At 36.5% G+C, this 15,096-nt stretch overlaps 1 protein-coding gene across 4 annotated transcripts in view; it reads left to right on the plus strand.

The window, feature by feature from the left end:
- The window catches only part of LOC109040500 (delta(3,5)-Delta(2,4)-dienoyl-CoA isomerase, mitochondrial), an 84,876-nt gene that overhangs the window by 39,014 nt on the left and 30,766 nt on the right, over positions 1-15,096 (plus strand). For all 4 annotated transcript variants that reach the window (XR_011900682.1, XM_019056470.2, XM_019056469.2 and 1 more), the window contains 2 exons: positions 1,849-2,032; positions 8,923-9,011. Coding sequence is in view for 3 of the 4 variants with exons in the window: in XM_019056470.2 (XP_018912015.1) it covers positions 1,849-2,032; positions 8,923-9,011 (273 nt within the window). In the remaining variant the exon portion in view is untranslated. The remainder of the gene's footprint in view (positions 1-1,848; positions 2,033-8,922; positions 9,012-15,096) is intronic.

The following is a 15,096-nucleotide window of genomic DNA, read 5'->3' on the forward strand; positions in this document are numbered from 1 at the left end:
ACACAATACTCTACATGAGTCAAATCGCGCCTTACCGGGGTTTTGGCAGGCTTCCCAATCGAGCATTGTTCCTTTCCCACCCTTTAATGTTTAAGATTTAAACCATTTACTATAGCTGAGCCAAAGTGTCATGATTGAAGTTATAATATTTTCGTATCACGAAGACTGCCATGGTAACGTTTGGTGTGCAATTTGACTCACGCAGATCCTTGAGTTTTCATGAGTGGGAGGTTTGAATTCACGCTTTAAGAAACATGGAATATCTTGGTTAGAAGTCAGTTTTGGTAATTTTGGTTCCTTGAATCGTGTTTTATGTGAAATTTTGGTTGTGATACATACATATATCAGAATGCTCAATTTTGTACCTTGTGTAGTGGTCCAATGCCGGGTCCTTGTCTGGAAGGTCGGAAGGTCAACACAACTTGCTGACCGAAGTTTTGTGAATTTTTCGAATGACTTTTAGATGTGTGCCTAAGTAGCAGTATTTCATAAAAGTTTAAAATCTGAAAACCTTCAAACAAAGGAAGAAGAAGGAAGAAAACAAAATTTCTCAACCTCCACAATTTTTAGGGCATTTCCACAATGGGCCTGTTGCAAACTTTTGCTAGAGCAAAACTAAGAGTTGTTTCTTATAGATAATGCCTCAAAAATCACGATGAGCGCATCAGCAAACTCTGAAATGCACTCATAACTTCACAATCTGCGTAAGAAATTTGCGGTTTTTTGAGCTTCCCGCTTCAAAAACGATACTACGGCACAGGTGAACATTTTGTAAGAGGAGTCGTTCCATCGTCGGCAATAATCATCATAGCCGACGCCAATCCGCCAAAACACGTTTGATGGGACGAGATAACACCTGAACTGGATTAGACCAGATAACAATCGGTGTGTTAACGTTCATATTTTCCACGCCCGAATGGATTGACCTTGAACTCTCCTTGAATTACGCGCGGAACTGCGTGCAAGCGTCGGCCATGATGAATATCGCCGACGATGGAGCGACTCCTCTAACAAAATGTTCACCTACGCCGTAGTATCGTTTTAGAAGCGGGAAGCTTAAAAAAACGCAAATTTCTTACGCAGATTGTGAAGTTATGAGCGCATTTCAGACTTTGCCGATGCGCTCATCGTGATTTTTGAGGCATTATCTACAAGAAACAACTCTTATTTTTGCTCTAGCAAAAGTTTGCAACAGGCCCATTTGGTCATGACTGCACAGTCGAAAAAATTTGCATCCCTGATGTTGCCTGCTCTCCTGGCTACCTACCAGCTAGGAAAATTATTTCTGCCCTGAAAACGTTATGGTCCTTGCTGTAAGATAGACCTCTTCACACCCTCACTCATTGAATCTTCATCGCTGTGTCTTGCCTATAAACCATGATGCTGGTAGTTGCTCAGTGCTCACATGACAAATGAAGTACGATTTGGTTACAGCACAGCTGAACACTGTGGACTAACCACAGCCGGATGGTCATGTCCTCCCCCACCATGTCTTGAAGGAACCAGAAAAGGTACTAAAGTGGCATGGCCAACTGCAGCTACAAAGACGGATTTTAAGTATCCTTAAAATCTTGTCCTTAAAACTGCCTTAACCACTGTACTGCACCAATGAGGCTAGCTAACATGATAGAGATAAGAAAATCTGCAAAAATTAGAGGTAATTGACTCGCTAGCCTTGGTTTTGTGACTCCAATAACAAAGCAAGGTTGATGCAATTAGGTCTTAACGAGTCTCTTTTTAAATTCTTGTTCAGGTCATCAGACCATTCAATGGAGGAAATAGACATGAGTTCGAAAATTGAGAATAGATTCAACCTAATTTATTTATTCCTTTTTTTTCTTGTCTTAGAATTTGCAGTCTCACATCAAAACGGCATAATGAAAAATTTTGGAAGTGCTGCTGTGGATAGTACGTCATCCAAAGATAATATACAATTCGAAACTTTGTCTGTCTCTGTTCCATCAGAATTTGTTTATCATGTCCAACTGAATCGCCCAGACAAAATGAACGCCATCAATCACACAATGTGGATGTGAGTATATTTCTCAGATTTTATTGATATTCTATTGCACAGCAAGATCGAAAGTTGACATAACTGATGTAAATATTGTAGAACTTGAACTTGAATAGCGCACACCCTAGAGATTAGATAGACAGTATTAATTCTCTATCAAAACAGCCTTTTGTTATGCTGACAGTATTTATTTCTTAGAAGTTAAAGATGGCGTAGAGAAGAAAAAGGAGGTGTTTGCATCTTGAGGATTGTTTACTCAGTGACACAGGTCGGTACTGTATGGCGTCGATATTCCAGCAAAATCAGGATGAAAAACGGACCATAACGTCCGATCTGTACGTTTGGCAACTTTTTGCGTAAATCAACTCATGATATAATTTAAAACACTTTATATAGAATGAATTTTTTCGCTACATTACACAATTTCTACGAAAATCGATGATAGAAATCGTCCGTACCCACCTACATCCTCTAAAAAATCCAAGATGCCGTAAATGCGTACTTACACCTCCTGTTTTTCTCTATGTGAAGATGGAAGTACATTAGAGTGTCCCAAATTTGAACCATCGAAAAAGATGTTGGATCATCGATGTTCGATGGTTTTTTGTGTCATTATGGCAAACATTTAATATCCCCAAATTTGAGCGAAATCGAATGATCTTTAGTGCTGCCGCAACGCGTTTTAAGTCGCGGCGAAAATTTTGGAGACTCGCCTTTTCAGCGTTTTAGAAGCAACTTATAAAGTCAGTTAGCAGCAATTACAGGCATTAAATTATTTTTTATCGTGACTTTCCATAGTATACTTACAAGTAATAATGTTTGTTTTGACACCTATAAAAACCTAAAAATTTTACTTCGAACTCCTTAAAATCGACGAAAAACTCGATTTTTCCCTTAGCAACTAGTTCAGGACTTATATGAAAGTTAAGGAAAAAATTAATAATAACCTACTTTTTGGCATAGTGGGTCCTTACGACCCCCTGATCCCCCCAGAAAAGTACTCATTAATAGCGTGACGGGTTTGGAATGGGGTGGGGGGTGGGATCAGTGCCCCAAAATCGCTTTGCCGGCGAAAACACAAGGACAGTTGGTCGTAGCACTACGAATAGCACCATTTTCTGAATCCTCGTAATATTTTGGAGCGATATGCCTCTTTACCGTTTTCCCGCAGCCCCCGATACCTCCCCCCTCCTTGCAAAAATATTATTTCAAGGCATAGTTTTGGCAATAATTCTGCAGGGAAAGTTGATCAGGGCCTGTTCAACGTACATTATGATAGAAGAAAATAATGGAGTATAATCTTGGTCTTAAATATTTTGACTTGGACCTGGTTCTAAAACGTTAGGAGGAGTGGGGCCGAAGGGTTGATTGACTTACAAGAAAATGTTGCGTAAACTTTAGGTCTCAGTTCCAAGTCAAAATATTTACGACCAAGATTATACTCCATTATTTTCTTCTATCATAATGTACGCTCACTGTTTGACTCGCATTACAAACTGCTAAGGGCAGGGGAATTCTTGACGGATGGGGGGGGGGGGTTAGCTTCAATTTGCAGGTGACAACTCCCTTCCCCCTCCCTCGTTTATTTTTTCATTAGCCTATGCTTTGAGTCCTAAATCATTTTCATAGAGATTCAATTGATCTCCTTTGAAAGCCCCTCATTGCCCTTTCCTGGTTGTCTTCTTCACTTTGGCATCGTTACTTTTTCTTATTTATCTCCATCTCATATTTGTCATATTTATCATATCTCAAAATTATAAAATAAAAATGTATACTGAACATAGGGCGATGAATGATAATGGTCAAATACCGCTAAAATTCAACAATTGTGCGTAATTTTGGCAATATTGCAATGCGTTCTGTCTTTTATTGATGAGATCAATCTGTAGAGTACATTTAATTCATTATTTTCCATCAGAAAAATTCCCATTAATGTTTGAAAATGTGAGTTCTGGACATGATTCAACAAAACTCACTGTTTTATGAATTTTGCCTCTTTGGACTAAAAACAATAGTTATTAGTTTAAATCTAAGTTGATAATTAGATTATTCTACAGAAGTGTATATTTTTTCGTAAGCATCTTATCTCAGCAGAAAATTCCAGACATATCTGTTAGCTTTTAATCACTTTCCTAATTTAACTCAAGTCTCTGCAGGAGCAGAATAAATATATATATCCCACTAATGAGATCTTCATGAATGCTGTGTGATGTATAGCTCTGGTAAAACAATCACCTCTTATTACCTATCACAGCTGTTTAGGCGAAATTCATAACTGTGCAAGAAAAGGCAGAACTGGTTATTACCTCATTGTCAACATTCTTATCAGAAAAAAGCACGTTGGAGCACACACTAACTCTGTCCATTATGTCCTAGCATGTACGCATTAATTCACTATCTCTCAGAGCAAAGTACAAGAGTTTTTATCTATTATATCATCTCCATTTCTCAGGAATAATTTTGTCCAAAGCTAAAAGTTTATTAGATTTGTATTTACTTGGCTGCGGAAGAAATAAGTGGTTTCACTTTCAGCCCATCTCAAATCTAGGGCTTGCTCTAAGAAACTAGATTTTGGAAATCAGGCTCTCTTTCAAAGTAATTTACTCAACGTCTCTCATATATGTACGGAAGGAGAGAAGGTTAACAAGTCACCAAAGAAAGTCACATTATATTTTATGAATTTAACTGCAAGTTAAATGGAAACCCTTTCATATCTTGTGCAAAGGTAAGTGGGTAAAGTAAAGTGGGCATAACAATGAATCCTAGCCCCTCAAACTTAAGAACTCCTGAGATCTCACATCATTTCTAAAGATAATTCATGAAAGCAATTCCCAGAACGATTTAAAAAGGTTTTTGGTAATATTTGAAGTAAAATAGAAGAAAAGGGAATATAAGAACACAAGATAAGAATTCAGGTACAGTAAGACCTCGATTTATCGAATTTCATGGGACCGAAGGTTCAATCCCTTTAATTGCGTAGTCCGTTGATTTGAAATATCGGATTTTGGCGAAAATCGACAAGAATCGATAAGCTCTGAGGTTTTTCTGGAAAAATTGTAAAAAATCTCTATTTTTCCATGTGAAAGTGTTCCTTCAGGCAAATCAGGAATTGTTCCAGATTGTAATTGTAGTGGCGTATAATTGTCTTACCTCCTGTTGTGTCTGACAACCCATCTTGATCCTCAGATAAAAAAGGACAACCAATAAGAGGACAAAGAAAAGTACCTCATCTGTCGTTTTCCTACCTATGAAGAAAGTGAGGCTCAGTTTGAAAGAGAGAAAAGACAGAATGAATACGTTTCACCACAGATGATGAACTTGTTGGATTTTTGGGAAAGAACAAAGAAGCTCGCTCAGTTCCTACCCAGTATTTTTTACACTGCTCCCTACATACCTTTTCTTCCCCATGCAAATGCAAGTTTTCCTTTTGTTGTTGAAATCCATTTATTTCGTACTCCTAGTCCAATAAACTTAAGGCATATTTTTTGTTTGAATGCGCATGCATTTTTTAAAATCAATTTGGGATGACATTACATGACATAATATCACGTGAGAATGTCACTCATCTTGCTAATTTAAAAGGAGAAAAGAAAAATTAACCGAGTATTACAATTTGTGAATCGAATCAGTTCGAGATTTCAGTCCGTTCTTCATCAGAAAAAATTAACATTGCTCTTGTGGTCCTCTTGAGGGGACCAGCAGATCGATTTATTGGGGTCTTACTGTAGTTAGTAAACTGGCTTGCCCCCTTTGTCTTAATTTTTGTAGATGATTCTGGAAAGTTTGAAACAGAGAATTGCCTCTGCTTTGATGAAACGGAGGAACGATGTGATCAAATAGAATGCAAGACACCATTTCCTCAAAATTTAAGTTAAAAATTGTGAGGTCATAATGTTTTTGTGAAAATGAGAAATAGTTGTCGTTAAAAGTGACAGGACATCCCTCAAGGTAAATTATATTGTCTCTAATATTACTTCTCCTTCATGATTTAGCACTCTCTTTCTTTGCTTCTCTTTATTCTCTGTTCAATCCATAATCTTGGGTAAGAAAGTTTTCTGAATGTAAGAATGTTGTGGAGAAAAGGAGACTAAAATAAAAACGATTAACAAATATTAGGGGAAAAGGTTTAGAAAATTATGAACTTTTCTCTTGCAAGTTGTTTTTTTATTGCTTTGGAAGATATAAGCTCAAACAACTAATTTAAGAAGATAATGTATAATCACCGATAAAGAAGAAACATGTTTTTTCAGGCTCCATGTAATTGCTCTGGAAATTTCCTAACTCTAAGATGAAGTGCATCAAGAAAGAGACACACTTAGAAGCATTTTAAATCTTATAAAGCGGCAGAAAGCGTATTCAGCCATTCTGCAAAAAAATCCAGGTTATATCTGAATACATCTTCCTATAACAGAGGCTAAAAACGCATTTGAACTTCTCCCTGGCAGACATGTTATTCAGTGCAACACTAGTTATGCCCAGTTAGGAAGGCAACGATGGATGCATCTGGGATCAGTTGGTCCCATCATCAGAACAGCTTAGCCTCCTGATTTTCCCTTATTACTGTCGGAGATAATGTTCCGGAACTTCAGGGGAAGAGCAACGAAAAACTTTTCCTTTTTTTAAAAGAAAAAGAAAAAGAAAAAGAGTTTGTTTTTAAACTAAAGTTGTCCCTAGTCGCCGTGTTTTGCAGAGACAGGTTTGCTCTGATTTAAAAAAAAAAAAAAAACCCAAAGCATTTTTCATCTAGCTCTGGGTGTGTGTGTGTGTGTGTGTGTGTGAGAGAGAGAGAGGGTGTGTGTGTGTGAGAGGGTGTGTGTGTGTGAGAGGGTGTGTGTGTGTGAGAGGGTGTGTGTGTGTGAGGGTGTGTGTCAGATTAACACAGCCAATTAATCAAATTGTTTATTTTCTTTTCACAATTCCTATCGAGAAAACAGAAGAAATGTTGGGCTGTGTATATTGTGAATTACTTTTTATGAAGGACTCACACACTTTAGAAATGAAGCGTTTTCTCAAGAATTAGAAATCTTCATATGCTGGGCAATTTTTATTGAGTTACATGGGCAGTCCCTATCTTCACCATGCAAACTGTACTGATGTTAAGGTACATTTTTTTCAGGTACTAGATGCATTTTCAAAAACTTTTTCTAGCTTCAGATGAGAAAATTTTGAAAATTTCTGAAAATTGAAATTCTCATGAATTTTTAATTTTTTTTTTTCAAAGCTAACTTCGCCTTCAAAATCATTACTTTTTTCTGTTGATGAATAATAAAATCACACTCTCTCGTCTGATGTTAGAAACAAAGGTAAGGAGAAGAAAAAAACTGTTATTGAAAATCCATTCATCACCTTGATCCTGAGAAAAGTGTACCTTAAAGTAAAACAATATAGTTTTGAGAAAAATCTGTTCATAGTTTTGAACACATATAAGGTTTGCATCATCCCATCTGTCACAAAACGATGCATAATTTATTCAATAATGATCAGATTTTAAACATTTTTTTTTTTAAATACAGCCAAAGATATGCAGAACTTGTTTAGAAAAAGGCCAAAATAAGTTTTTGGAACCAAAAAAAGGCTGCCTACTCCCCTTATAGCACAGTGTAATGTAATTTTATCTAATTTTTTCGTATCATTAAAATTCGTGACATCATTTTATTTTTATTTAACGAAAGTTTTTTTTTTTTTTTTTTTTTTTTGAGAAATATTTTTTTTCAAATGTAATTTCATCTCATCTCCTAATAAATGAGGTTGTGACTTGTTTCGAAAGTAACAATTTATCAACCTATGGCATCCTTAATGTTTTTGTAACGGTTTAAATCTGAAGCAGGAAGATTAGGAAGAAAAGTAGCAACTCAAAGATAAAAGGAGTTGCAGAAGTCAACCTCGCGTGGACCAGCCACACCTCTTACTTTTATCACCTCTCATACACATGCTTCAGCATGCCTCCTGCAGCTTGCATGGTGTCACGCAGCTGAGATTACTTAACATTTTATCAATTTTTTGTGTCTGTTGGTATTCTGTGAAGTGAAAGCTTAAAAATCCCTGAATTGTTTGTTGTTTTTATTAACTTCCTTCTCGTGCAGCGTTTATCTTATCCAGTTAATTTTAGTTCATTAGGAATGAATCACATGCTGCCAAATTATTAGAAAACTCAACTCAATTGCTGGACACATTAGGGAACTAATTTGCTACTGAACAACTAATTTGCACTATTTTGCAACCAAGGCCATTAGAGCACCTGCTCAGGAGCAGGATTAAAGGTAGTGCATGAGGTGGCTGATTGATTAAATATCCATTCCATTCTTTCAGACAAGGATGAGCCCTTCTTTGTACTCCCCTTAACTAATGAAAAGTGAAATAACTTATTTGTCTCCCGGTCTCAAAGAAATGCAAAAATGTTACGAAAATATGTTCCTTCTTTTTTTTTTTTACCTTCTGAAACAAGTTTCTATTTGGGTCCTCTAATAATTTAGAGAAGACCTGAGCATTATCTTAAATTTGGCCCATTCAGTCTTTTAGCAAGGCTAGTAGGCGCAGTAAAGCAGGAAAACTCATTCAACTGGTCTATTTCTGAAGTTTTCATACTTTTTTACAGCCTGGGTCACACGATCAAGTTTAGCTCTTCAATCCAACAAGGTTGCTGCTGTTATTAGCTGCTCGCCCATCATCACCTGAGAGGACAGCTATCAAATTGACGCTGCGTGCTTCCGTTTGATAGAACATCATTTTCTGATAGGTCAGGCAAAGCATGAGATATGAAATCTAGGCTTTTAGTGACTACAGCCAGAACCTATTTCAGCCGTAGAAATCCGTCCTTGTCAGATTGATAGGCTCAGTTACATCGCGTGACCCAAGCTTGCTAGTGTGCTTTACTGTCATCAAAAAATTGTTGAATAAAACCGTTTCAGGGACCTGAAAAAGTGCTTTTCAGTTCTTGGAGAAGATGAAAATTGTAGAGTTGTAGTCTTATCTGGAGCAGGAAAACTGTTTTGTGCTGGTAAGCCGTTTCATCTTTCTTTTTCTCTTAATTTCTTTTGCTTTTACAAGTTGTCATCAAAAAATAATTATCAATGTTTCATACTAACGAAGATTTTTTATGAAAAAAATCTCACCCCCCTCCCTCCTCTCGATGGTGTTGCGTTATCTTATATGCACGGGAAGTGGTGGTCAAGGTTATGATTTTTGGGAACTCCCTCCAAGATGAATTGTCCAATCTTCACCTTTCGTAAAGCTCCCCCCCCCCTCCCCCCTCAACTTGCTGCTGCCGATAACTCAATTAAAATGAAGGATATCAAAGATGAAGGAGTTACGCCATATCTAAGCAGCTTGAGGAAATCATGTTCAAAATTGGACATTATTTGGAAGCTTATGATGCAAACTCTGGACTTAATGACAAAAGAGTAAGCTCCAGTGTTTACTTTTTCAACAAAATATTCTACGATACAAGTTTTAGGCAAGGTAACTAAAATTTCAATAACTACAGAACTGTCAGTCAATTTTCTCGTTATTCATATGATCAGAACATTTTTGTAGAAAAGTACAGATCGCATTTACCCATTCCAGGATTTCGTAGAACATAAGAAGTGGGAAACTAAAGAGTCTATTAAGGCAGGTACTGTATTTCAACAGTTTGAGGCAAATTCTTTGGTCTCAGATCAGGATACGGACATGTAATGTGCCTCAGCACAGAAATAAAGCACTGCTCAGTATAGCTCTGTGCTAGCCCTTCGGAGACTAATATCATATTATCTCTCATTTTACTCCTGGGTTGCTTTTGAATTTAGTTCTGATCTCCCTGGTAAAAATGATAGGTTGATATCAGTTTTAATCAGTAGCGGAAATGAACTGATATTAACTGATTTTAACTGATATCGACGGTTACCAACTGATACCAGTTGAAAGTCTACAGATATTTGATGAGCAACAGTTGACACCAGTAGAGGTTACACTGATACCAACTGATACCAGTTGAAAGTCTACAGATATTTGATGAGAGTCAGTTGGTACCAGTAGAGGTTGTACTGATACCAGATTATACTCAATAGATCTATGTTGAGCCTCAATAGGTAACAGTTGAAATTTGCTACGTATCACTTGAGGTTCAATTGATATCGGTCCAGCATGAACTGACATCTGTTGAACATCAACTGATCCAAACAGAAATTCAATAGACGTCAATTACAAGTTTAAACTTAGTCCAATGAGGCTATGTATGCATTTTAACAGGACGATCTGGTTGGCATGTTTGACAAGGCCCACTAGGCCACTTCATCAAGGCATCTAGACTTCAGGGCCACTACATCAATAGAGATATTTATATGATTTTAATCCCTTTTCCATTCAATTTTTTTCTACGGTAGATAAATGCATTATTTTATGGTTTTAAAATCTCGAATACCTAATGCTGCATTTGAAATTCTACGGCCGTTCAAAGATTATGTCACTTGCTAAAGAAAGGAGGAGTTTAAGGACAGTGCAATACGTAGGTGGGTACCCAGCGCTGCTTGCTGTTACACAAAAATCGGTCCTTCACACCAGTTCCATGGGTTTGTCGGCACGGGAGCATGGATTTTATACCAAAAATTCTGTGCGATGCCTACTTCAATTTGTTGTGATTTTGATCAGGAGAATCCCCCATGTAAAAGGGGGTATAATGTGTAATTTTTGAGCCGCTCCCATCGTAACTGATCTCATATTACTAGATACTATATTTGGTTGATACCATCCCCAGTAAGAATTTTTTCCCCCTACAAAAAAAGAGATAAATTTTAACCTTTTTTTTCTTGATAAGCCGTAAATATTAATACAAAACATGTAATATTTATCCCATGGTTGACGGCTCTTCGAGCGCTTTCACGTTTAAAAAAACGTAAATTTATATACATTTCTATCTTTTTTACGTAAAAATGTCCTTAGGGCGTTAACCATGGAATCAATTGTACATCTTTTCAATTTTTTTCTCACGCCTGGTAAAATTACGTAAAAATATTGGAAATTACAATAACATTTACTTACGTAAAACATATATTAAAAATAACGCAAAACTGAAGAAAAATAATCTTGGTAAATCAAGTGTTTACATGAATTTCACTTCAAATTCATATCAAAAAATGTAAAAAGAAAAAAGATGTGATTTCGAGGATAGACTAAACATTTTTCATATAAAATTTACATGAATTTAAGTAAATGATTTCCTTACCGGCGACAACTTGAGCCTTTTTTTTGACATAATTTTATCACTACACAAAAAGAACGTGGCAAAAACACATAAAAATTATATCGATCATTTTTTTTCTTAACTGAAAATTCATATAAAGACACATTAATTTCTTCAACGCTCACCACTCGAAAATATTTTTTTCCATAATTTACACATAAAAATTACATGAAAAGAATGTGACGAAAACACATAAAATTACCTTGATCAATTATTTTTTTCACATTAAATTCATATAAATAGGTATGTTAATGAAATTATTTTGACCCTCCCGCAATAAAGATTTAATTATTTGTTTTCAAATTTTTTTCATGATTATTTTCAAGTTCTTATAAGTTGATTATTGATTTTTCATCATTTCATCTTTTTTTACATCTTTAATTATTATTTTTGGTTTCGCATTTTGTGTTTCTTAGTCTCATCTTTAAGGAAAACATAACTTGTAAAACTTCACTTACATTTTAAGTGATTACAAAATAAAATGAAAAAATTAAGTGTAGATTCAAATTCAACACGAAATCATCACTTTCTGTCAAATCGATTCTAGTGGGGGCCCTGAAATGGCAAAAATACGTCTAATTAGATCGCATGCGCGGATGGAGTAGTGGCTCTGTCTCTTGGACGATCACCAAAGTTAAGCAACGCCGAGCGTAGTTAGTACTTAGATAGGAGACCGTTTGGGAATGAGCGCAGGAGCGCTGCACTATGGTCTGGGGGCGCCGAATTGTGGCCATAAATCAGGAAATGATCAGAATATCATGAAATTTGGTGTACTTATGTTTTTTGGGTCGCTGAATTCAAATTTGACCTTAGTTTTACAAAATTCTTAAATCCAAGATGGCGGCAGGCCCTTGAAACCAAAAAATTAGAAGAAAAGCCAAAATATGATTAGAATACCACATTGAATGTCAGTTTAATGTTTTGAAGGTTGTCTAACTATAATATGAAATCTATTTTTCAATGATCAAGAGGTTATCAGGGCAGAAGCCCCAAAAATACGTATTTAATCCAGAAATATAAGAGGAGAAGAAATGATTGAAATTGAATCAAGTCAGTACTATGTTTTTCGGTCTATTGATCCTGACTGGAGCGTAAGTTAAAAAAAAATGCACATTCAATATGGTGATATTCGTGTTAGCAAGACATATGGTATTAGCCCTTTAGGTCGCCCCCTCCCCGAACCAAAAATTGTCCCTAAAAATGTTCATTTCTAGCGATTTTTTAAAAATAATTTACTCTTTGATCATCAAATCCTGCTAGCAAAATTTTCTAGATATATTCAATACTACTTAGACCTAAATAGCTTTGACATTCTTTTACTCATTGCAGGCTGTCAACCATTCTGCGCTGATTTTCATGGTTAGAATTATTATAAAGATTCTAGGCCTAATGAATCGTGGCCAAAAATCCGATTTTGGAAAGTACGAAAATCTGGCAATCGAGCATATAATCCTTATCTACATCATTTACTAGGTGTGAAATGACCTATCAAATCTTGTGTAATTGTTTTTACGATCAGATATAAGGTGGCGAACTTCACATCCTCCGAGGTACCTAAGTAAACAAACGTGAGAATTTAAAGTGCACGTTATCGTGTCTTGCCTTGTGTCGTTTTGTGATAAGTTGGCGTAAATCCCCGATCAAATATGGAAAAGAAAGGTGAAAGTAAGTACTTTTTGATGGTTTAATCGTTTTTAGTATTAAGATTAATTTTATGACCACCATGAGACTCCAAAGTTTTGTCCTAATTTAGGCAAAAAATTGCCTTCACCTTAAGTTTAAGTTATCACTAACACGAGCTAACACGTTCTTATCAGTGCAAGAATGTAGCTCATATGTTCCTCTAACAGGATATCATAGGTTTTTTTGCATCTTTTTGGCTCTGGGGCCTTCAGACCCAGACCCAGATCAGACCCTAAAACCTTGCGGATTACCATTCTCGGGTTGCCTAGCCAGGAATTGAATTCGGAACCTCTTGATCTTAAAGCCAGCACTACAACCACTACGCACCACAGCGGGCCGAGTTAATACATTTGTATTATGTATACAGGCTGAAGAATAAAAAAAAATACCTAAGTGTTATCCACCATTTGTCGTTTTTCCGGAGAAAATATTGTTTTGCTTAAAAATGAGGTTTTTTGCAAAAAAACTTCATTTTCCGGAAATCTGGCAAGTGCTGGAAAAAAACTGATATCATTTTCGGATTCAGCAGCCAAAAATACATATGAATCACCCTATATCAAATGTTGACCTTGTATCATCTCTCTTATCTCCTTCTGCAATGAAATCAGATTGCGCAGAAAATCGTATAAGTCCTTCACTAAAATGACCAAAAAAGGCCCCAGACGCAAAAATACGCAAAAAAACCTGTGATATCCTGTTAGAGGAACATATGATCAACATTTTTGCACAAATGAGAACGTGTTACCTCGTGTTACCGATAACTAAAACTTAAGGTGAAGGCAATTTTTTGCCTAAATTAGGACAAAACTTTGGAGTCTCATGGTGATCATAAAATTAATCATAATAATAAAAACGATTAAACCATCAAAAAGTACTTACTTTCACCTTTCTTTTCCATATTTGATCGGGGATTTACGCCAACTTATCACCAAACGACACAAGGCAAGACACGATAACGTGCACTTTAAATTCTCACGTTTGTTTACTTACCTCGAGGATGTGAAGTTCGCCACCATGTATCTGATCGTAAAAACAATTACAGAAGATTTGATAGGTCATTTCACACCTACTAAAGGATGTAGATAAGGATTATATGCTCGATTGACAGATTTTCGTACTTTCAAAAATCGGATTTTTGGCCACGATTCGGCGCTCCCAGACCATAGTGCGCTGCCTGCTAAGCCTCGTGTCAGAAATACGAGAACGGTAATTCCCAGCAGCGCTCTCTGGTCGTCAAATCGTGAGATAAACGTGAGAAACTGAATAAAGATAGTGCGTTTTTAATTTATGTCTTATCAGTTGATACATGGTACCAACTGATACCAAGTATCATTTCAGATCTGTTGATACTTCGAACTGCCACCACTTATCAGTTTAGATCAGTTGAAGCCATCAACTGACCCGATCTCAATTGATGTCTACTGATGCTCCGCGCCAAAACACCGTTGACAAACTGATACACCGTCAACTGATCATTTTTACCAGGGCTGGAGGATTAAACTCTCCAAATAAGTCGATTGTTAACCATTACATTTATCTTTCATCTCCGCCAATTCAGGTTGGAGGGGCAATGCTTCCCTGGCGTACATAGATGCCGCGCCACTCTTTTTTTGAAGCTAAATCAGAATTTTACTCTTTGTTTAACTATCGCCCTCTCTTAAAATTAAACTCCTTGTATAAAAAACTGTAATGTTGAGAAAGACCTTCCTCCCACACCTCCCCATTCATCCTAGGTGCATAGTAAAATTTGAATTTTCTCCACGACGACCTAAAGAGATTGTTTCCTCTTATTTCTGTCAACACTTCCTTCGTTTCGAATAAATTTGATTTTTTAGAAAGTAAAATATCTTAACTGATAATTTCAACTGAAAAACACACCAACTGACTGCTTCTCTGTTATGAAAGGTTGGGCTCATTTACTATCCCATCTTCTTGAGTGTCTTGTTTGATAAGCCGAGCAGTGCACACGCTTCGTACTAGACACGCTCCGTTATTGCAGTAAATGATCTGATAAGTTCAATGTTCCACCAGTTGTCAAGTTTAGTGGTGTTATAACTAAAAATGTAAACATTAACTCCACACTGTGCCGCGCTTTGCGCGGATAAAAAGTGAATTTGGCAATGGAGTCTACAAGTGATGGTGATAGTGACATTCTCCAAACCCAACAGGCTTCCCTGCCTGC

The sequence above is a fragment of the Bemisia tabaci genome, chromosome 1 (genome assembly GCF_918797505.1).
Source record: "Bemisia tabaci chromosome 1, PGI_BMITA_v3".
Lineage (NCBI taxonomy): Eukaryota > Metazoa > Arthropoda > Insecta > Hemiptera > Aleyrodidae > Bemisia > Bemisia tabaci.